Below are 25171 nucleotides of genomic sequence, written 5' to 3'. Positions count from 1 at the left end.
ATGTACACAGTGAAATAAAGAAGATGTTAACAGAAATTTAATAAAAACCTGACCAGAGGAATTTCAACCTATTTTTTAAAAAGGACAACTGACTATGCACACATATTAGACACTTCCTCTATTTTGTAAAATAGAATTAACAATACAGGGCTGATCCACAGGTATACAAATGACATGAGAGTCTAGATTCCTTTTTTGTTACTGGCGGGTGTCATTATGTTTTAGTCCTAAACAAAATACCAGTTTACAGTCTAAATTCAAACATGACAATAAAATACATTCCATTTTCCAAGTTGCTGGTAATAAATATTTACATTTCTAAAAATAGGTTTTGTGTTTTTGCTTTTTAAAAAGACGCAGCATGCTTTAGTACACAGACTACGGAAAGAATCACGTTGCAGGATCGTCACCCGGTAGCATAAAGGGCCTTTTGTATTCAGGAATGCCTTCCTCAGGGCACTGACACGATCTACCTCAGGGTGATGTTCAAGTATGCTCCTCAGAACACTATCTACTGTATCTAGTAAGAAGCAGTGCTCTCTTAACATCTGCAGTCTTTAATATCTTCTATACCCACCACCACCACCACCACCTCCTCCTCCTCCATATGGATCTCCATAACCTCTCCCACCATAGCCTCCTCTCCCACCATAGCCCCCTCTTCCACCATAATCTCCCCTCCCACCATAATCCCCCCTGCCTTGGAAACCTCCTCGGCCACCCCCTCCCCCACCACTTCCTCCCCACCCTCCTCCACTTCCTCCTCCCCCTCCCCAACCTCCCCCACCACCCCATCCACCTCTTCCACCCCCACCACCTCCTCTACCACCACCTCCACCACCCCAACCACCCCTCCCTCCGCCTTCTTGTCTCTTCTGCCAAGGGGGCATTTCAGGGGGTGGTGGTTCAATTTCATTCGGCCGTCCTCCCCTGTCAGGCACCCGTCCCATAAGCACCTGTGTAAAACCAAAAAGGTTTTGTTAAGTTTCTGTTTTTCAAAGTTAAAATTTACAAAGGTTTCAAATGAAGTTATTATTTGTAAATAAAGAAGCCAAATCTTTTGAAGAACAGAGAAGGGTCGAACATGGCATGAATTAAAACTGAACATGTGTGATGTTTGACTAATTCTTCAGAGTACTGTATCACTTTTAAAGAAACCAACAGTATTCCTAAGAGTTGGTCTTGTCAGTCTTCTCTCATTTAAATTTGTTTAGCAGAATTTATGATAATCATGGTATTTGTTACATTAAGAACTATTTTATCAAAATGCTTTTAAAACACAGACTATAATCTAACCTACATTAGTCCACTTCATATAAATAAACCACTCTGGACATTCCATGGGGTTGATTTGGCAAGGGTTATCAAAGAAGACTGCATTCCACGGAACACTGCAGCCTACACACATAAAAAGACTATGTAGCATGCAGAGTTGAACAAAACAGCAATCCCAGTATGGTTTGTAGCCATTTCCTCCCAGAGGGAGATATTCCATCCTACAGAGCTCAATAGCAAAGGAAGCAAATGACTCTAAACGGCTTCAAGAAGTCCCTGAAACTGATCAGGCTCACTAGGCCCCTCCCTCCCCAAGAGAATGTAAACAGAACAGAGCTAGGTCAGTGATGCACTTACAATATTACAGCACAGACAGCCTAACTCTAAATCCAAAATGTGACATGTTTCACAATTCACATGATGGCACAGTGAAAATTCCATAAATGACATCATAGTTTGCACAGTAGAAGCACAGGCACAATATGGCACAAAATTACCCTCAAACTATGTGTGTAAGTTATATACAAAACAAATTTTGTGTTTTAATACTGGTCTCATCCTAAGATCACTATCTGGATATGCATGTGTGCGTGTGTATATGTGTGTGTGTGTGTGTACACATACATACATATATATACACACATATATATATGGATATGCATATTTATACATATATATTTGAAATCTTTACTTGAAAGATACTATAACTTAAATTTTTCCTAACTATCATTAAACACTCAGCATTTTGGATGAGGAGCAGTAAACTCAGATGCAAGAGCACGCACACAGACACCAACGCCCGTCACCGTGCTTTAACACCACTTGGAAGGATAATCTAGGGGAAGAGCTGAAGTGCCCACCCTTCCGCAGACATAAGCTGTGCTGCATGCTCACTCAGGACAGAGTGAAAGACCAGAGGCAACGCAGGAGCCCTGTGTCAGCCCTGCCACAGCCCTGGCAGAGCCAAGAGAAAGCCAACAGATGCTTGCTCCTGCGTAGCAGAAGACAAGGCAAAATATTCACTGCTCACCCAAAGCAACCAAAGAATCAGCTAGATTGCAATGTCACCGCTAGTCAAACCCACATACGGAAAGACGCCATGGGTGTGAGAGTGAGCAAGGGGCCCTGCACAGGGTGTGGGGGTGCTGCATGGGAGGCACTGGAGGGAGGGAAGGTACAGGGGTTCATATAATCATACACTTTAAAAAATTATTTTTAAATGCATAGAAGAAGTTGTGTCACAAATACTACATTCTGCCAGGCATGGTGGCCTATGCTTTTCAACCCCATACTTGAGAACCAGAAGCAGAGCAGCTGATATTTGTGAATTCCAGGTCACCTGGTCTGCAGAGTGGGATACAGGCCAGCCAGGGATACACACTACTAACACTAACACTAACACTAACAATAACAATAACAATAACAATAACACTAACACTAATACATTCACACTATGCCACAAACTTCCACACCTAAGAAACTTTAACTCTCAACAACACTACACTACTTACCAAATCATATATATCTACCAACCTTTCTTAGCTGTTATTCTCCCATGACGTCTAACAAATATATAGAAATGCTATCCAAAACCAGCTCGCAAGCTCTCTCTTAAGACAACTAAAACGTAAACACTCAGAAAACACTGACTTTAAACAACCATTCTAAGGGACAGCAGGGTGGGCCTGGTAGAGCACTTACCCAGCAAGTGCTGAGGGGAGGGGAGGGAGAGCAGGGTAGAGGAAGGTGGAGGAGGAGGGAGGGGGAGAGGGGAGGGAAACCAAATGCCTCCAACAAGAAATCCTATCGCACAGCAAAATGAGAAATCTTTATCAACGATTGCATCCTTGCTTTTGATTTTGTTGTTGTTGTTCTTTGGTCATAAACTTGCCCATGGATGTTCACCTAGAGAGAGAACTTCTCCTGCTCATGCTGATGGCAACAGTCTCCATCTGCTGCCTCTATGCAATCAAAGTCACAGACATCTTGAGCTTCATGAAGACCACTGTCATATGAGTGGATCTACACTCTGAATCAAGAAATGGATGCTCAAAAGAGATTTTCACTTAATAAATCAAATAAGTGGTGGCAACAATTCCTGAAGATTTTTCCTAACCAAATGGATAAAGAAAATTCTTGATAAAGCTACCAGGAAAAGCAATGTCCAATTCCTCCAATTAGAAAGCTTTGTTGTACTTCATGACGGCACAAACTGAAAGGTCTACACAAGTGGTAATTATGTGTGGATGGGCATAAGTCCCTCTGCCTCTCCTTTCCCATCCATCAGGATGTAAATGAGAAAATGGGCTAAAATGTAAAAATAGCAAGCCAGAAAATTATAAATTCATCTTCCACCCAACTGAAAGAAAAACCAACCTTATTAATGGCGCACGCAGTCTTCTCCCGGCTGATACCACTGCTTGTCCTGATGATCTTGGACAGATCTTCACGGGCGGCAAGCAGATGTGCCAATGTGACTGTTGTCTTGGGCGACAGAGCATAACGCTTGGGCTGGTAAATTCTTGCTATGTTATCTGTTTTTGCCTAAATGACAGTGAGGGAGGGGAAATTAACAGAAGTCAATCTAAATGAAAGCAGTAACAATCATGATCTTTAAAAAGAAGAAAATTCATAATATACAAGCAAGGAAACAGAAGAAAGAAAGTGCCCTAATATCTAATACAATGTATGTAATCAAATAAATAAAAAGAAATAACACAGATAAATAGAACAAAATACTACTACTCATGTTAACAGAATTCAAAACAGGTAACAAATCTTGCAAAACAAAATCCCCACGGGATGGGGAGGACTATCAACTGTCTGGATGGAGGCACTGGCTATGGTCAGGTTTCCTCACTTTAACTTACACACTTAGAGGAACTATAACCCTACAGGGAATAATTTTAAGAAATACAAGAAAATAAACAAATAAAAATCTAAAGTTAATCCAGAAACTAAATATACAATAATGGCATAAAAGATTTTTAAAGTAGAATCCTACCATATACTAATATGTAATATGAATTTATCATTTTTAAAGGTAACATTTACACTTATTAAACGTGCCAGTGCCTTCACCTTGGGAGTGATTTAACCTCAAAGCCCCCTTCCAGAACTGTTTGTTCTATCATCCCCGTCTTCAGCTTTTAAGTTACAGAAATAAGGGGGGGTGGGGGTGGGTGGACAGATGGACACATGCATCCATAAAAGAAAGGAAGGTCAAAAGGACAAAAGGAAGGGAGAGAGGGAGAGAGGGAGGGAGGGAGGGAGGGAGGGGAGGGAACTTAAATCCCAATTGTATTGTACCACATGCTAAAGCAGGAGCTACGCCCTGACCCTACATGCAGGACATCCACTACCTGATTAACTGGAACTTGAAAGAAAAGAACAGACTGATGGAGCGAGACAGAAAATGGATACTTAGAGCCTCATAAGTAAAGGAATGTAAACACGGTCAAAGGAGCAGCACAGATCACAGGAAGAGGAAAGATTCTTCTCCGAGGTGTGGCATGAGCTGATGGGTACTTGACAGAACAGCACTGATGATGTCACCAATGAGTCAGACATCCCAGGGGGCAGAGTTACATTTTATCTTACACTTGAAAACCTATCACATTGTAAAGGTTAAAGTCTCCATGCATTATACACCAAAGGGTTTAAAACAGAATCATCAGGAAATTGAGGAAATATTCTTAAAGTTATACATGAACTTTCTTAACAAAAAAAGCTCCATCGAAAGAAAATCAGGAAGTCACAGGAATCAGCATCAAGACACAAAAAGAAAACAGGAAATTCAAATGACTAATAGGTTCATGGAACAAGTTCAATTTTCCTGATAAGAATAAACAAATTAGTACTTCATATCTACCAAGTTAGCAAGAAAGTTGGTTATGTCTCCAGTATTAGGAGAAAGTGAGACATGACAGTACTTAACTGTACACAGGAGCTTTAAATATTAACACTAATAGTCTTTCATATAGCAAATATCCTTAAGAATACACTATGATACACATTGAAATTTATAGTAAATTATGAAAGTAGTAAAAATTAAATATAGAAAAACTGCTGATGTTAAATAATATAGGGAAAGGTATAAAAATTAGGGTTAAGCAAATTGTAGCATCATATGAGAAATACAATACAATCTTCAAAGACATGGATACGCCTCGCATCCAGGGCTCTAGCTTCCATGGACCAGAAAATAGCAATAAGTACAGGCCTTCTGTCTGAGTGGGTCCAGAGAGAAGCCGGGAAAGATGCTCCAGAGGGTCCCAGAAGCACCATGTGGCCAAACATCCAACCACAATGGCCTCAGAGATCCAGACAGGGCCTGAGCTTTGGCTCCAGTGGTCTCTCAGGTCAGTTGCGATTGTGAGGTTTTAACTTCTGCAGTACTCAGGACTGAGAGTCAATCCTTTTGTGGTCCCAGAGTTTACTTCAGTCCTGTATTCTAACCACAGCCTCCAGATAGACTGCATCAGACACAGATTACAGTGAGTCTGATGTTTGCCATCCTGTCCCTAGTGGGTTAAAGACTCAGTCCAAGGACAGAGCAACAGTTTGACTGCAGGTTTCGTGTCACCACCCTGGTCCTGTTGGTATACAGCCAAGATGGAAGCATGTCAGGGATTCCATTTGACCATCAATACCAAGTTTCACCATTCCCCGTAGCTGAACTCACAACTCACAAAGACATCCCTCTAGGACAGCAGTTCTCGGCCTATGGGTCACAACCCCTTTTAGGGTCAAATGACCCTTTCATAGGGGTTGTATATCAGATAATCATATTTTTACATTAAAATGCACAGCACTAGCAAAATGATAGTTATAAGGTAGCAACAAATATAATTTTATGGTTGTGGGTCACCATGACATGAGGGACTGTATTAAAGGGTCATAGCATTAGGAAAGTTGCTCTAGAAACCAATGTTCTAGAATGAATCACAGAAAATAACACATTCAACTGGACTAGAAGAAGAGGAAGTCAAAACTTGTAAAGACAACCTCACTCCAACAAATGAACAAAACACAACACAGTAACACAGACTATGACACAGCCACCACCCATTACCCATCTCCAGCCCAACAGCCCTAGGAAGGAAGCCAAAACTACAGAGATAGATAGCTGAATGTCTGAGAAATAATTCAGAAACTTTTAAAAGAATTAACGGTCATAGAAAGGCTCAAAGCAATAGATGCACAAATGAAGGAAATCTATCCAAGACCTGACCAAGATGCTCTGCAAAGTGAGTGACAGTAAAATCAGAGGCAGATATTCGAATTATGAAGGAAAAAGTCACCAAGGGGATTAAAACATTGAAAAAAATAGACAAATATGTGAAGATGGCTAATCAAATAAAAAAGGAAAGCAGCATTAATAGACAAGACCACACAGCAGAACATGCTTCAAGGATAGAGGGAAGCTAAGACAAAACCACAGACGTGTAAGGAGAAAGAATATATGCCATGCAAGGAGGAAAAGAATAAGGAGCATGACTGAAATTTCCAAGAAGTCTGGTGTAAAAGGAGTTCGGAGCTAAAATGAAATGAAAGAGACATACTATTTATTGAAGATACAGCAGGAAATGTCCCAAACTTAGAGAAAGAAATAGTATCCAAACACAAGAGAAGAGACATACAGAACTCCCTCCAGTCATAACCAGAGAGGAAACTCCACAAAACATGACACAGTCACCACGCCAAATACAATGCGAGAAAGAATCCCAAAAGCACAGGAAAAGCATCAACTCACACAAAGGCAGAAATACCAGAACTGCCCCAGACCTCTCATCAGCAACCACAAAGCCAGAAGAGCTTGGAATGAAATATTCAAGTCTGAAAGTAAACAACTGTGACCCAGGAATGCTCTACCCAGGAAAGCCATCTTCCAAAATTGATGGGAAATAAGAATTTTTCAAGACAAACTCAAATTAAGGCAATTCATGGTAACCAATCTAGCACTGCAGAAAATTCTTAATAGAATATGTTATAGGGAGGAAGGGAGGGAAGAAAGGAGGGAGGGAGGGAGGGAGGGAGGGAAAGAGGGAGGGGAAGAAGACAAGACAGACAGGCAGAAGGGAAGGAAAGAAGGCTGACAAACAGGTCCGCCTGTCTCCTTAACCCTAATACATGAAAGTTCTAGTCCATGAAAAGCTCAGATAAACAACTAAGACCTAGGAAAGAAACAACTAAATCCAACACAGCAACTCAACAAACTCTTGAAACTAACACAGGAGAAGGAAAGGAAACACCTATAATTCAGGAAAACAGAACATCATCAAGTATATTTACAGGATATAGTAAGCTCCTGTCTATAATAACTGTAATTATAAAAGGTCTCAATTCACCACTAGTAGATATAGACTAACAGACTTGATTTAAAAACAAAAAAAGAACCAACTGTATATATCTTCAAGAAAGATCTAGTAAAGATATGAAAAAAAAATGGAAAATAAGTTACCAAACAAATAGAAACTATAAAGGAGCAGGGAGTTATCCTCACATCAGATAAAGTAAACTTCAAACCAAACTAATTAGAAGACATAAAAAGGAACATTATATACCAATAAAGAGAACAATTCAGCAAGAAGATACAATAATTGTAAACATTTATACACTGAATATATCAGAGCCCCTAATTTCATACAAACACTAAAGGCATAAAAGATCACTTGAGTCCTTACACAATAATGGGGCATGGGTGGCTTCAATACTTTACTCTCATGTTTAGACAGAGCTAAACTAAAGCAAGTAAAGAAATTCAGATCTAAGATTCACTATGAATCAACTAGACAGAACAGAAATATACAGAATATTTCACCTAACAAACAGTAATACACATATTTTTTTCAGCAGCACAGGACCTTTTTCCACAATCAATTATATCATAAGACAGAAATCCAAGTCACAACAAATATAAAAGAAAGAAAATGGTAAGATAGATAGAATCCCTTACATTCAATTAGAATACAATGGGAGAAAATTTTAAATCAACAAGAGACCACAAAAATACTGGAGACTAAATGATACATTTTTGAATTAGCCCTGGATCACCCAAGAAATATTACAGAAAAAAACTAAAATTCCTAGTGATGAATGACAATGAGAATACAACTTCTCAGAACCTCAGGGGCACAGAAACGGGGGGCCCAAGAGGAAGGTTTACATGGAAAAGCTCACACAGTAAAAATTCTAAGGATATCAAGTCAGCAACCCAAAGGTGCATCCCAAGGCTCTTGAGAAGCCACAATCAGCCAATCCTGAGCCCTGCAGACAGCAAAGAATAATGAAGATCAGAGGAGAATTAATGAAAGAGATAAAAGAACAACAGGTAAGATTAAGCAAGGAATTGGGTTTGAAAGAAAGTAGGATTGGCAAACCTTTACCCACACTGATAATAGAGCAGCATCACAACAGAGTCCAATGAATCACAGACTATTAGTGATTACTATGAAGACTTAAGACTCCAAAAAGCTGGAAAACCTAGAATAAGTGAGCCTCCTTAATACAAAGCATCTTCCAAAACTAAACATAAATAGTAACTTCAACAGACACATTGCAGGTAATGAGATAAATCAAGTCTCCACTCAAAAGAAAGCGGGAAAGGTGGGGGGACATTCCATTCAGATCCATTCCCACAGAATTATCTAGAAATTCATCTGCTCGATGATAGCCACCTGACTTGGCATTGCTGTTGTTCATGTGGCACTGCAGACACAATGCCTCACACAGAGACAGAAATGTCACCAAGGGCCAAGAAAGAAGTAGCACAAGAGCTGGACCTAAGAATACAGACGTGAAAAGGGACATTATTAAGAGGACACCACTGACACAGAACAGCTACTTTCTTAACATTGATTTTTGTATCCTGTAACTTAACTATGTGTTTATTAGGTCTAAGAGTTTTCGAGTAGATCTGTAGGATGTTTTTTAAATAAATCATGTATTTGCAAATAATGAGAGTTTAACTTTTCCTTTCAAAGTCTTTGAGTTCTCTCACTGCTAGTGTCTTAGACTGTCTATCCCAGGCTAGACACTCACTGAATGAAACTCATACATTGCTTCTGTGCTGCTTTAACAAAATCCCTGATGGTGCATTTGGCTCGTGGGTCTGGTGATTAGTCCAAAAGGCTGGCAAGGCCACCAGCTACATCCCAACATGAAAAGGATGTGGAAAGAGAAAAGACTATGTTGCAGAGGGGTCAAGTTCATGACAGCTACACTTTAAACAGCTCACTTCACAAGAACTAATTCATTCGTGTAAGACCAAACCTCAAGACCAGGGTCAGACCATTCATCAGGGTTGATAGACTCCACGGACCACCACCACGGTGGGAACCAGGCTTCTAGCCTATGAACCTTGAAGGATGGCAAATAATAGTGGTGTAAGTGACACCAAGTGCTATAACCCAGGAAGAAGTGCAAAACAATAGTACGAGGTAATATCAGAGCTCCACTGTGTTGGAAGCTGAATAACAGGCAGCAGATATGAAGCGAAGGGTATTGGCTAGAAGCTGCTAGAGGAATCATGGCAACCAAGGATTGTCATATACTGGATATTACAGAGCCCATTACAGCAGTCCTTGAAATAGGGGAAGTCCAATGCCTGCCCCTACTTACCGTTTGGAAAGTTCTTACACTATGATATGGGAGGGGCAGAGAGAACCCCAGACTAACACTAGGAAAGATCAAAGGCCCCAAGCTATCTGAAAAGCTTCTAGTTGGAAGGCTCCACTCCTCCACTCTCTTCCAGGAGACGACATGCTGCAGTCACACGGCCTAAGAAGCACAAGAAACCTGTTCCGACAGCAGTCCTCCCCAACCCTGCTCTTACACTGCTGCTTCATTAGTTACTCACTCACATCTGCACCTCGCTAAGCTCACACATACGTCTTTACGTACACACTGGTATAAATCAAGCCGTGCAAATTAAAACGAAGGTGAAAGCCAGGGGAAAAGTCGTCAGCAAACATGGACCTCTAGGAGACTCGGATCATTGTATGGAAGAGCACTGGTAACTGAACATGTAGGTTAGAATAGACTAAAGAGTGACTGGGCCTAGGTACCTACAGCAGAGAAAGCCTGGCAGGAGTTGCCCCACACTGCCACCTACAGGACACCAGTGGGAGAGCAGCCTCACCTTTGCTCTATCGGACCATCCAAAGGACTGCACTGTCACATCCAGTCGTTTCATTAACATCCGCCGGCGACACTCATATTCACAGGAAAGAGCATCATTAATTCTTTCCAGTTTTTCCTAAAGAATTGGGGATGAAACACAAAGATTAGACACTGATTCTTCAGAAAAGAAGTTTGAAAATTACTGTACTTTAAACACTAAATCATCATTTTATGATCCTATGAGACTATGAAAAAATATTTAAATAACATTTAATGATAAAACATTTATAGTGTTCAGAAGCTATTAAAGATACCTATATCTTTCATTAAATATATTTATTTAGTAAGACATCAATTTACTAAGCAGTGCACATTAATAAGGAAAGACTATGGCAATACCTGCCTACCTTGCTAGTTTCACAAATTACCCTTTCAAGTCACAATTCTGCTAATCTATTGGCCACTATAAATATTCTTGACTAAGTAGATATTTTAAATTAATGACTTGATTAAACTGTAGTGATAGATTACTCTAGAATACCAATTCTATTTCTCCAAAATACTAAATGTCCATTTATAAAAAGAAGACAGTACAATGGACTTGGATGTTGCTTGTCCCCTCAAAGGTTCCTGCTGGAGGTGTGGTCTGCAAGGTGGCAGGTGTAGGGAGAAAAAAGGAAGAGCACAGAGAGCCTGTGTGAGGTAGGGCCAAGAGAGAAGACATGTAGGTCAACTAACTGCAGGCAAGACCCTGAAAAGGACTTTGGGATGCCTCTTCGTCCGTATCGTCTTTATATACGCAAACCATCCTTGCCACCCATCAGGAGTGCCAGATACGAAGACCAGCCCTGCCAGAGCTGGCACTATGTGGTTTAGATTTTCAGCCTTCAAAACTGCAATCTAAGTCTCTTTACTAATGGCAGCCTGCCACGAGTATTTCACTACAGTGACAAAAAAATGTTTTAAAATGAACTAATACAGTTATGCCCTCACTTAGTTATAAAGCTAGTAAACGAACTACTTACTGCCTGTTCAGAACTTAAATCAACCTTTAGCAATGGTTTTCCCACATGGTTTTTCTGGACTTTAGAGAGAATATCCTTCACCTAAAAGTAAACATGAAAGATTACAAAAAAGTTATATACATACATACATACATACATAGCCATCTTATTCTTCTTTGATGTGCTGTTTTGAACGCCCAGTAACGACCAAGTTAAAGCAAATAAAACACAACTGCACCCAGCAGGAAAGGGGCTCAGGTCACAGCCGCGCCAAATCCCGGTACAAAGGAAGTGCCAGTTACCGTAATTCAAACCACAACGCATTCTTGCCCCGGCTACCGTTCAGAAGTGTCACAACCCCCCGTGAGTGTACAATGACTCTGGGATTGCCTCTAACATGGCGCTCTTTACTTCCTGGCCACCTCTCAGGAAGGAAACAAGACATTTAACAAGTCCATCACTTTCCTCAGATGAACACTGTAACTGGTACATATTCAGTTCTCGCTGCTCCACAGACAACACAGGACGCGCTCTTCTTCCAGTCCTGACAAACATTTTATTACTTTTGCAGGGCCACTGATTGAGAGTACCATTTTTATTTTGTAAACGGGACATTGGATAATTACTTTTCCTTTTGTAACATCACAGGTCATTCCATTAATAGTCATTTACCCTGAAGAAGCTGACCCAGAGTGAAGATCTGAGCTGTGCTCACCCTCCTACCTGGGGTGTGGTTCACTCTCATATTATACAGTAACCACAGTGAACAATCAGAAACAGTAATTAAAGGTTCAAAATCATGCTGAAGAGAGAGCTCAGTGATTACGAGCACTCACTGTTCTTTCAGAGGACCTGGGTTCGATTCCCAGCAAGCATATGGTGGCTCACAATCATCTGTGCCCCCAATTCCATGGGATCCAACAGACATGTACATGGTGCACATACATGCATGCTGGGAAAACAATATAAATGGATACAAAACAAATTCAAGGTCACCTTGAAAACTGGGATGGTAATAAAAAATGACTGTGAACAGGACCGGTGCGGGGGGGGGGGGGGGGGGGGGGGGGGGGGGGGGTAGGTTCTGGAAGTTTAGAATGTTCTAAAATTAGTCCATAATCAGTAATAATTGTACACCACAGAAAACAGACTGAAATTCACTGCTCTGTACCTTTAGTATGGGTGAGTTTTTAACATGCAGATTGCATCTTGAGAATTATATTTAACTAAACATTACTTAGAACAAACCTGTGTAGCACTGCCCCAAAATGTAAATTCTCTGCTCTTTAAAGCAGTCTACCTCTACTGTGACCATACAGTTATTGTACAGGATGCTGCATCATTTCTAAATTCATTTACTTCCTTAAGGCTGTTTCTGTTAGTTCCCCAAAATGCCCTAGCTACCTGCAGGGTCACCTCCCTCTCCATATCTAACACCTAAGGGTCAGCTGCTGCCTGTCACTCAGGAGGACCCTGACACACACAGATGCAATTTCTCAGATTTCTAAAATGCAAGGAGACTTAGTAGACTTGTTAGAGAGAGCTAAGAGCAGCAGCCTGGCAGCCGAGTGCCTATACTCAAACATCAGCTCTACCACACTGCAGGACAGCACCTCAGCTTCCTACTGTGGAGGTGGCAAGCAATAAAAACCCTGATCACCACCACATGTAAATATTCAGAACAGTAAATGACAGTGATTTGCTGTCATATTACTTAAGTAGAAAGTAAAAACTGTCTTTCTCAATCATAACAAAGCATCTTCTAGGAATATCATATGTAGAAAAATAAAACTCAGAAATGTTTTACTCCTGATGAACGGCATACAACACTGCCCAGGTGATGTTAGAGGGTAACAAGCAGGAGGCATGCTAGAAGGTCACAGCTGTTAACTACCCTATCAGAGTACTTATTTATTTGCCACACACTACACACTTACTAAGCAATCAAGAAAGTATGTTTGCTCATTGCCAAAGAAAGCAAGAGTGTGAACATCCCATGGCAAGTGTCTTTCATCTTGGAAAATATCCACTTCTTTCATTATACTGTATTAGAACCCTAGCTGGGAAAATTCTCCTTGAATTTGCAAAGTGATTTTATCATGGAAAACTCTGGCAAAGCCTTAGGACTCACTCTCTAAGATATGACTCCTGCATATTAACTACAGATTAAATTACATATACATCCAAACCTTAGCTTGCATATAAAGCTTGGGGAGTATTTTTGTTTTGGTGCTGGGCAGAGCACCTAGGACCTTCCATATGGAAGGCAAGGGCTCTATCACCAATATGGACTCCGAGTACATCGTTTTTTGTTTGTTTTTTTTTTTTTAAGATTTATTTATTTATTATTTGTAAGTACACTGTAGCTGTCTTCAGACACTCCAGAAGAGGGCGCCAGATCTTGTTACGGATGGTTGTGAGCCACCATGTGGTTGCTGGGATTTGAACTCTGGACCTTCGGAAGAGCAGTCGGGTGCTCTTACCCACTGAGCCATCTCACCAGCCCCGAGTACATCGTTTAAGTTTCTCTTGAAATTGATAGTCTGTATATCACAATTAAAGGGAACGTTTTTATTTAGAATATAACATTGACATGTTAGCATTTAGTTGAATTTTTGATAAAATTTAAAATATATATCTATGATACCTTTGATTCCACTTGGCTCAGCAGAAGTGGAATGTCTGAAGTGTCAGACTTGGGGACCCCGAGGGCATCACATACAGCTTGAACTTCCTGGCAAATTTCACTATTTTTATCTAACTGAGAATTTTTATGTTTTTTCTTCTGTAATATTTGTAAAGCTTGAAGTTCTGTACTTAAAAACACTGTAACAAAAAAAAATCAGAAAATAACATTAATATATGTATGAGAATTTCTTAAAATTTGAATTATAATTTATTTAAAACAAGTATTAATACTATCAAAATCAAGACTAACCAAGAACCAAAAAGAACAGCAGCTATAGAACACCTCAAGCGTGAATGACAAATAGTCATTGTTCAGTGAGTTCTAAAAATAACACAAAGTTTCACAAAATACACACTCTAAGGGGACCCTTAGACCAGCTGTTGGAATACAAATGATACACAATCCAAACCTCCTGTCAGTAAAAACAAGCCTCATTCAAAAGGCACAAACTATATTTTGTCATATTTTCTGTTATATGTTTGTTCCTACTGCACAGGATACTTCCTGGTATAAGAGTAGGTGATCAATAAATGTTTCTAAACAGTCAATCAATGCCCATCACTACAGAGAAGATACAGTAATCTGCACAATAGTCTAGTTTCCCAAAGAATTTAAAAAAATAAGTAAGATTTCAGAGATGACAGAGTTAGCCATTTCATCATAAATGGTCAGCTATGGGTCAAAGGAAAACTTGCTGAAATACCATAGACAGCACAAACAGGGATTTGCTGACTATACTATGAGTGTTAATGTGTGCTGGTAGAGTTTAAACTGTTCATGTAAAAATGTCTAAGACAGTGCAACATTTTTAGTCAAATACAAAAGCCTTTTGCTATCTACTGTCTCAATAACCAGTGTATAAGTTCTGACCTGAAAATAACAAGGGTATTTTGAGCACGTGCATTTCCACACCCAAGGGAAGACAACTTACACAGAAGTTTCAAGCAGTCATCCTTCTTCGTGAGGCGCTCTTTAATGTCTCCTGAGATGAGTACCGAGTATGGACAGGCCATCTCTTTTAAAAACCCACTTATCTCAAGCTGGAAGCTCTCTAGGTCATCTCTCCCTTTAAAAGAAGAAGTCACACATATTCACCAAGCGCTTACCACAGAATCCACCACTGTACAATTTATCACCTGTGGTTTCCACTCTACGTTCAGTTCCAGACTTTCATTTCCAAGTCAATCTTTAGCTAGGCAGTTGCAAGGCTTGGGTAAAAGCGAGCACACAATGTCTACACAGAGAGCGACATCTAAGTCTAAGAAGGCGAACGGCACGCCACGGGATTGGAAGTATCTCTACATTTAAACCTCTGATAACTTCCTCCAAATGGAATCTCCTTGAAATCAAGCAAGCTGGGCATTTTGAGTGCTAGGAACCAAAACATGCAAGAGCATTATCAGAGCTACAGCTGTTAACTGGCTCCATGGCAACTGTCCAATTCTAACGCTTTCCATGATCAGACAATGAATGCAATCATGGGTGTTAGCTTCACAGCTTATCTTTAACATGAGAAACCTGCTCCATGCTTTCTTTAAATGTACATATTTTATTTTGCTTCAAATTAATTCTGTCATGTATGACAAAGAAAACGTTTAAAAAAACAAAACCAAAAAAACAGGGGCTAGAGAGATGGCTCAGCGGGTAAGAGTGCTGACTGCCCTTCCAAAGGTCCTGAGTTCAAATCCCAGCAGCCACATGGTGGCTCACAACCACCCATAATGAGATCTGACACCCTCTTCTGGTGTCTGAAGACCGCTACCGTGTACTTACATATAATAATAAATAAATCTTTGGGCTGGAGTGAGTGGGGCCGGAGCAGGGAGGCATCCTGAGTTCAATTCCCAGAAACCACATGAAGGCTCACAACCATCTGTACGGCTACAGTGTACTCACATACATGAAATAAATACATAAATCTTTAAAAAAAAACAAAACATCTTTGAAAAAGAATGCTACTTTGTTCCTCAGCAAATGACCAGTAATTACTATTTTTATTTTACCAAACTATCTGAAATTCTACCAAAGTCGCAAGACTCCAGTTACAAGATGGCAATGAATTAAAAGAGCTGTATAAGGTACTGAGAGGTTTTTAATCACAATATTTCCATGTGAATCCTTATCCTGAGATAAAGACTTGAGAATAATATTAAATTGAGGATTATACATATTTTTAAAACTTAATTCAAAATGAGTGAAAAGTTTCAGTTTTAAAACAGCTAGTTCACACCACCTAAGCTTCAGTTTTTAAAACAGCTAGTTCACACTACCTAAGCTTCAGTTTTAAAACAGCTAGTTCCCACTTTCTTTTCCAAAGAATGATACTGAGCCTTTGACCACAGATAGGCAGGGATGGCTCACAGTTTTGTAGCAAATTTAAGAGTCAACTTTGAATTTCTGCAAAATTCAATTTAAAGACTCTTTAATAAGCAGTTTCTTCATATTTCTGACTTTTCCTTACATAGTAATCATACTGTTGATAAGACCACACACCATGCACTGCCAATTTGCTTTACTGAAAGGGAGGGGAGACAGAATGGGGCAGCATACCAGCTGAAGTGATGCTTTCCTCCAGGTTGCATAAGGACTTTATCTGGGAGCCTAACCAAATGCAGAGCTCTGAAAACTCAGGTGAAGACAGTCCACCCTCTGCTGCCTTGGAGAGGGCCTGTTCCTCTAACAGTGGCCCCTTATACCTAGAGAGGAAGAAACAACAGTTTAAAGATGAAAAGTTGTCTTAATATTAGCCATTCCAACCAGAGTAAGGTGAAATCTCAAAGTTGTTTAATTTGCATTTCCCTAATTGTTAAGAATGATGAGCAGTTTAATTTCTTCTACTGAGAACTCTCTATTCAGATTCACAATTCTCAGGAGGGGGTTCCAAATGACTCCCCAAATACCTCCCAGAGACTGAAAGTCAGGCTCTACTGCCGAGGACCCAATGAGAACGCAGGACTTGGACTCTTTAGCTGAATCTAACCTGAAGCCTGCTCACTGCAATCTAACTGCCATGGTACCAGAACGCTTCATGCAAGCTGCCGGGGAGGCAACCAACAGTCCCACCCTGCTAAGGCAACAGTGACAAGCATGGCAGTGCGTCCATCAAGTGCAAACTCATGTCTGTGGTGACCATCAGCTGTCTAAGTAAACTTAAGGTCTGGGGCTTGTCCAGTCAAAGAGAAGCTACATCACTTTGCTAGAGCAGAAAAACTCCTTACCTACATTCTAAATGGTACCCTCATGCTCACAGATAAATGCAGCTTCTCTCTACAGCAAATGGAGATGGTTGCAGAAACCCACAACTGGACACAATCCAGAGAGCAATGGATTGAGGGGAACCCAGACCCAATGGATGCATCTGCAGCAGAGCTCCTACATCTATGGCTCAGGGAACATCAAGGAAGATGGGCCAGGAAGTGTAAGAGCCAGAATACCAGCAGCTCTGCTGTGAGACTGCTTCTCTTAGAAACAACTGCTCAAATAAGACCTGAACAGACAGTACCAACAGTCATGCTAACATGCCTCATCCTAGACAAAGAACTACAGTCAATGAATGACTGCTGAGAGGATTAGCCTCTCCCAGAGATGAGCATCCTGCCTGGCTGTCCAGCACAAAATGGTCAGCTCTGAGACTAGACTACATACAAACAACAAAAATGGACTCAGCGAGATGTGTTTATATGTTATCAGATAGATAGATAGATAGATAGATAGATAGATAGATAGATAGATAGATAGATAGATAGGTGGATGGATGGATGGATGGATGGATGGATAGATAGATAGATGGATAAGAGAGATGATAGAGAGAGGTGTAACAATAAAGAAACAGAAGCTATCAATTTGAGAGTTGTGGGATATGAGAGAGGCTGTAGGAAGAAAAGAGAAGGGAAAAAAGAACTCTTGATTTTTCCTGTTTACTTTTAAATTCTTCTCTTTTTTAATCTCTTCCTTTCTCTAGGGGAAAAGCCTCTCTGCCAAGCCCGCTGCTGATTTTATGCATTATTTTATCAGAATAGAGACATCAACTATATTGATTTGGGATTGTGGCTGCTTTCAGGGTAAAGTAGCTGTACAATTTACCGTTTATTCTTGCTCTATGTAACTAGGATTTAGCTTTTTCATGTATCTTCTAACAATTCAAAATATTATAAATAGAACAGTACCAGTCTTAACAGCTTTGTGCTGCCCCAATTTTAAGAACTATAGTGAAAAAAGGCACAAATGCAATTTCTAGTTCATGAAGCTAAACGGAACCTGAGATCTTAACCTGGGCTATTTATTTCATAGCTTTATCATTTAAAATATTTCCACAATCTGTATTAGCTAAGGCACTAAATTTTCAAAATACCTTATACATCACCTCAACTGTAATAGATAACAATTTTCTACACTTGTCTTTCTGCAGCTAAGGCTTTATTAGACACAGCACACTCAGATCTTGGCAGAAGTCACTCAGTTTTTACACTATTTAAGGCCCTCTCTCTCTCCTACTCGCTCCCCCCACCACCTTTCTTCTTCTTCTTCTTCTTTTTCTTCTTCTTCTTCTTCTTCTTCTTCTTCTTCTTCTTCTTCTTCTTCTTCTTCTTCTTCTTCTTCTTCTTTCTCTCTCTCTCTCTCTCTCTCNTCTCTCTCTCTCTCTCTCTCTCTCTCTCTCTCTCTCTCTCTCTCTCTCTCTCTCTCTCTCTTTCTCTCGTTGAAAGCAAATCCATGCAAATCCATGTGCCCAGTAAGTCTTATGACTCAACCCCAGCATTCATGAATACTTCCTCACCTTCCTGACCACCCAGTCAAACATTCCTCTACTAGGGTGGCATCTTTAATTCCAAATCCAGTGGTGGGTTCATTCCCATATGATTCACCTAGTCAATAATTGATAAACATAACTTTTTGCCATTTAATTTCTAGAAATTTGTTTCCTTTTTGTTTTTATTTCACTTTTATCATTTAACTGTATAATCATATAGAATATATAGTTTTAAAGTCTAACTTCCAAAACAAGATATGTTCACACAAATATCACTTACCATGTTTTTTTTTTTTTTTTTTCTGTTTCTAAATAGGGCCTCAGTGTATAGGTCAGGCTGGTCTTGAACTCACTACTAAGTCCAGGCTGGTCAATTCATAAGCCCCCTGCCTCTGCCTCCCGAGTGCAGGAACTATGATGTGTGCCACCACACCTCTAGTTAGCCATCTAAATATTATCTCCTCTACACCCATCCCACAGGTAACTATGTTAATTTGGGCTGTCTGCAATTACTTTTAACATAAATATACGCATAGCTTTTTTTCTTTGAGATAAAAGATAGCTGCTACACAGTTTAGTACCTCACTTAAAACACACAGGCTTAGTTCAGACACATCAGCAGGAGTCAGAGCAGGGCTTCTTCAGCTTTCTACTTGTGACTCTTTTCTCCAGATTTCAATATGCATCCTTGAGTAGGTGTAAAATCCAAAATCTACTGATAATAAATCATAAATTTTCCCTACTGTAGTTTTACCTTCCAGTTATCAATAGTACCCATTCCACATAGCTCACCAAAGTTGACAAACTTTTGGGTTTTTTTACTACCTACTAAGTTAAAAATGAGTTGTATTTCATAAAGAATATTTTCTGGAACTCACTCTGTAGACCAAGCTAGCCTCAAACTCAGAGATCTGCCTGCCTCTGCCTCAAGTACTGAGATTACAGGTGTGCTATGGGCCACCACCTAGCTGTGAATATTTTCAAATCTACATTTTGCAGATAAAGAAATTAAGTCATGCTGGGCGTGGTGATACCGCCTTTAGCCCAAGCACATGGGGAGGCAGAGGCAGGAAGGGAATCTCAGTAAGTCTGAGGCTAGCCTGGTCTCCTTAATGAGATTTAAATAGCAAGTTGGACATGGGGCTAGACATGCATATTTGTAAATCATTTAATCTTTGGAGTAATGTTTTAAAGTAGGTACTAATGCTAATTCTGTAACTCCAACAGACAAGTAACAGCCTTAAGCCTTAGGCCCAGATATAACCCAAACACTACATAGCTCTTTAACCTCTGTCAACACCTGTTATTAAATGGAACAAATAACCTAAGCCAGGATGCAGCCAGGACAAGGCGGAGCTGCGGCTGGGACACTGTCTGCTCTGGCTGAAGATGCTCCCCTGCATGTCACCCCCAGCCCAGGCCTTCCAGAGCCTCTCACTGAGACTTAAAAGTAAACATTCATTTCCCCACTTGCACCCATTTCTACAATAAATCAATTACAAGGTTCAACAAAAACTGATCAAATCACCAAAAACCCTGACTTTAGGGGAAAGGAAAAACCACAATGGTCAACGTCTCAGCTCATCAGGTGAGGTAAAAACCGAGAAAACGATGCACCTAACACCCTTGAATGTGCATTTGGAATGAACTGCAACAGTGACCAACAGATGGAAACGTTCAGTGTACCCTAGACCAGTGTGAAGTATGCACGCTACCTCATTTCATCACCATAATCCCCCACACGGGGAGTACTGCGGCTAGGCTCATTTTACAGATGAGCAGCGTGGAAGCAGAGAAGTAACTCAATTAGGTTTGCCATAATCATGGAAACTGACTAACCTGAGCTGCACATGTTCTTCACCCCCATGGAACCTTCCAGAAATATCTCGTTTTAATTATTTATATAGCACAGCAGTATCTAAAAATATTCTGTGGGGTAGTTACAAGTTTGGTATGAAACAGTGTATCTGACTAAAGGAGCCTCATGAGTGGTCAAAACCCAGTCTCAGTTGTGTTGGGTGTGGTCTAAAAGCCGCTTTCCGGTTTCTGGGCATCAGCAGCCCCCTCTGCACTCTCATAGCCCCAGGGTACTTTCCTACAGCAAGCATTTAAGAGGTACATTCTTCATTTCAATGGAATCCTGTTTGTGACTGAGGCTAGCAGGCCAGCATTCATATTTAATTGGGGAAGTGCTATTGTTACCCGCAATACCTAGGGAACCCACCACCTCTTACTAGAACCATAATTGCTAGTTTGACATTACTTCAAGCTAGATGAATAAACCATGGCTTTAGTCCATTAAAGTGCTGTGGATCTTCCTCAATAAACATCACCCAGGACCTAACTTTTTTTTTAATTTAGTATTTTATGTAATGGGTGGGAGAAGAGCCAGTGCTCTTAACCACTGAGCTGTCTCTCCAGTCCTCTAATTTATTTTTTAAATATCAGCCAGTCTAAACAACATGAGCCCTTTTCCCACCATTTACCCATCCCCCTGGTCCTGCTGCCAACCTAGCTGTCCACCTCTCTGCTTTCACTCTCCTTTAGTCGTCATCTCAACTCTCGGCATTCCTACCCCTGAAGTGTTTAAGTGTCCAGCTCCTCAGTGTCTGCTCCCACAACTACCCCTGCTGTCTAAAGCCCTGGACAGTTTCTCCTAGGGTTTCCAGCTGGGAGCCTCATGTGCATCTAATGTTGTTTTGGTCAATTTTCTTTTTTTTTTTAAATATTGTTTTCATTACGTATTTTCCTCAATTACATTTCCAATGCTATCCCAAAAGTCCCCCATACCCTCCCCCCACTCACCTACTCCCCCACTCCCACTTTTTGGCCCTGGCGTTCCCCTCTACTGGGGCATATAAAATTTACATGGGCCTCTCTTTCCAGTGATGGCCGACTAGGCCATCTTTTGATACATATGCAGCTAGAGTCAAGAGCTCCGGGATACTGGTTAGTTCATAATGTTGTTGCACCTACAGGGTTGCAGATCTCTTTAGCTCCTTGGATACTTTCTCTAGCTCCTCCATTGGGGGCCCTATGATCCATCCAATAGCTGACTGTGAGCATCCACTTCTGTGTTTGCTAGGCCCCGGCCTAGTCTTACAAGAGACAGCTATATCTGGGTCCTTTCAGCAAACGCTTGCTAGTGTATGCAATGGTGTTTGGTCAATTTTCTTCTCCACTCATCCTTGCCTTTATCTTGTATCTCTCCAAAGTCCACAAGCAAGAGCTAACACCCCAAGCCTTCCGCTCCCTCACCTCCTTTTCATCAACCTTCTCCACCTCCTATCAGTCACTCTCACCCTGGACATTGCCACAACCAGAATCATTAAACTTCCTAAATCGTGAATTCAAGGACGGCCCTCCCTGCCACACCTTCCATCCCTCCAGCTTCTTTCTCATCATTCACCACACCAGCAAACGCTCTTTGACCTGAGAGCTCCATGCCACTGGCCCCTCTGCATTCTTTGTACTTTCTGGCTCCCCCTATCTTCACTGTCTTCCCTACACAATTTTGATTCCATGGTGTGTCATTTCACTTTGTTGCTTAATAAATACGGTGGAGGAAATGAATCCTTGAGTACTAGGGACCCATAATTAAGGACCATCACTAAGTCCCACAATGCACTTCTTTCCTCTACACTATGATGTACCCACTACCACTAAGCAGCCATCATGTCTTTCCCAAACTATTAAATAAAAATTTCCCAATTAGTGTGCTGGCAGAAGGAACTTTCAAGTTAGATGTTTAATAATCTGCCAGGTCTTATTAGCAGATAAAGAAAAAATGAACAACACAGACGTAAAGGTATTGCATGTTCTGGTACTCCTCAAACTCCGCAGTCCAGCCCACACCCAGCCTGGCCTCTGCACTCTGTCTTCTAGCCACATTACCTCCTCTTGTCTAACAGCACACTGCAGGATTCAAGGTCTTATATCTTCTACCATTCAGAGCACACCATCCTCCTTTCCCATCTAATCTCATTTAGTTGGATTTCAACTCATCCTTCCTACTTCAACTCAGCTATCACTTCTTCAGGAATCTATCGCTAACCCATAAGGCTTCTGTTTCATCACCCTGACTTTTTTCCTTTGAAGCACTTATTGCACTGTATAATGGACAGCCACATCTGTTTTTACTCTTAACTGTGAGCTCTGTAAAGCCAGGAATCAAGTCAATCTTGCTCACCACTTGACTGCTCAGAACAGTGTCCAAGACATGGCCACACTTCATAAATGTTTGAAATGAACAGTGATTCTCAACGTAGGCTGTGAAGTTTTATAACATCTGCAACACTATAATATATCCCTGAAGAGTATGACTCAGGGAGTCGGTAGTGTATACCAGACCCTAACGTTTTATCAGCTCTCTACAAGGCTGCAATGCCCAGCTAGACCAACTAGCTGAGATGGACTGCTCACAAAATCATGGACTACTATAACCAAAGAAGTATGAAAGCATTGGCTTTAGGATACTCATTTCAGGGAAGAGGAAACTGAGTCCTAATCTATATTTTTGTTGTTGTTGTTGTTATTGTTGTTGTTGTTGTAGTAACACTCTACATCTCTACATTGGTCTTTTGCAGCTTTCCTTTCTAAGCCATTGCATTCATTTCTTACTTTACATGACAACCTAAAGCACTTTCATTGATAAACTACGTGGTTTAATCACAATTTTAAAAAAAATACATTACTACTCGCAATCCACATGAAGATCTGAAAAGACAGTGATCAATTACAACATACATAATCAGTAACATTTCCCACATTTCGTTATCACAGAAGGGGTTTTCAAACTTCAAAATCTTGTCTTTGGCCATTCCAGGAACACTGATTCTAAAGTATGCAACAGTTTTAACTCTCATATTGAATAATGTGAAACAAATGTCTCTCAGTAAATGTCAACATTAGAGCAAATTTCACTTTCTTAAATGCTATGGTAGAAACAATATGTTTCAGGAATCAAAGAATAAAACCACTGTCTTCGCACTTCATAAATGGCCTCAAGATCCCAAAAATTGTAAATGTCTGGGAGCCAAGCTGGAGCCTACACACTCCAAGGTATTTTAACTTCGTATTAGTTATATTTCCCCGGCAAGGTTAAGAAAAGTTCATAGAAATACAAATAGCCCTGATATTGTCGTGCTGGTTCTGTTCTGTTTTTTTATTTAACAATCATTTTATTCAAGATCAAGTAAATTCAAGGTTCTGTTATGCTGGGTAGCAGCAAAGTATGCATTATCAGGGTGCAACAAAAGTTAACACTTGCTAGAAAAAAAAAAAAAAAAAAAAAGAACAAATTAGATTGAGGGAACCACAATAAGGGAACCAGGCATGATGGTTTCAAACTTCTTTAGGAGCAGTTACCCTAAAAAGAAACCACCTGTAAGGAGGCAAACGTCTGTGCAGATGGCGCCAACGTTGGGGAAAGGATTTGTTTATTAACCCTCAACCGTTTGGACCTTTGCTCACAAGTACACACCCTCCTCTAAACTTTTTCTTCAATCGCTGTGACAGACCCCACTCTAGTATGTTACCAGGAGTCCATCAGTGAAGAAAGCTGACAAGTTTCTCGAACTCTGGGCGAAGTTCATGTGACAAACAGGTAAAAAGAGCAAGCGCTGGGAAGAACAACAGGATGGAGGGGAGTAACACTGCTTGTCCTGATCGCCTCATCACCGCCACCCCGGGGTTCCTCTTAACACCTAAAGTGGTAATGTCGTTCTGAAAACTGTCGTTTCTCCCTGCCTAACACACAAACGTGCTTTAAGGAATGGAGAAGGGTAAATGCAGGGGTTCGCACTTAACTAAGAGGGTCTTCAGCCTAAGAAGCGGGAGTGAGTCCTCCCCGAGCCCTGAGTAAGCCACCGATTTGAGCAGCATGCGCGACACAACAGTCCAGACGCAACTGCGGTGCGGCAGGCGCGGGATCTACGTCCATACAAAGGGCCCCCGAGGCCCGGGAGGAGCCGGCTGCAGACTGAATGTAATGACAGAGGGACCACGGCCAGCACAGCCAGGCCTCTCGCTGCAGCCGCTCGTTCCCGCCGGCTCCCAGAGTCCCGGCTGCCCGGAGCGCAGAGGCCTGCGCACCGCCCGGTACACACGGCCTGCTCCGGGGAGAAGCACACGCCCGTGCCGCAGCGGCCACGCGCAGGGCCAGCGTCCCCTCCTCTGAGAAGTGGTCCACGAGAACACTCACCCCAGCGCCTCCAAGGTATCCAGAATGTCCCCTTCCATGCTAGTTTCGGGCCCGAGCTCTGGCCCTCTCATGGTCGCTTGGTCCAAAGCTGTTCGTCACTAAAAATCCCGCCGGAAACCAGCGTCAGCACG

At 41.1% G+C, this 25171-nt stretch overlaps 1 protein-coding gene across 1 annotated transcript; it reads right to left on the bottom strand.

Annotated features, from left to right (window-relative positions):
• Positions 1-15: 15 nt before the first annotated feature.
• Positions 16-25143, bottom strand: Fam98b (family with sequence similarity 98 member B). Its single transcript, XM_021155824.2, has 8 exons — positions 25041-25143; positions 16642-16787; positions 15023-15157; positions 14050-14228; positions 11424-11504; positions 10418-10534; positions 3652-3819; positions 16-956 (listed from the first exon to the last, which is right to left on the bottom strand). Exons 1-8 carry the CDS (start codon positions 25109-25111, stop codon positions 558-560), a joined length of 1296 nt encoding a protein of 431 aa, XP_021011483.1. The 5' UTR covers positions 25112-25143; the 3' UTR covers positions 16-557.
• Positions 25144-25171: the final 28 nt, after the last annotated feature.

Source organism: Mus caroli, chromosome 2 (assembly GCF_900094665.2).
Source record: "Mus caroli chromosome 2, CAROLI_EIJ_v1.1, whole genome shotgun sequence".
Lineage (NCBI taxonomy): Eukaryota > Metazoa > Chordata > Mammalia > Rodentia > Muridae > Mus > Mus caroli.
Note: the sequence above shows the minus strand (reverse complement) of the source record. Positions and strands in the feature narration are given on the sequence as shown.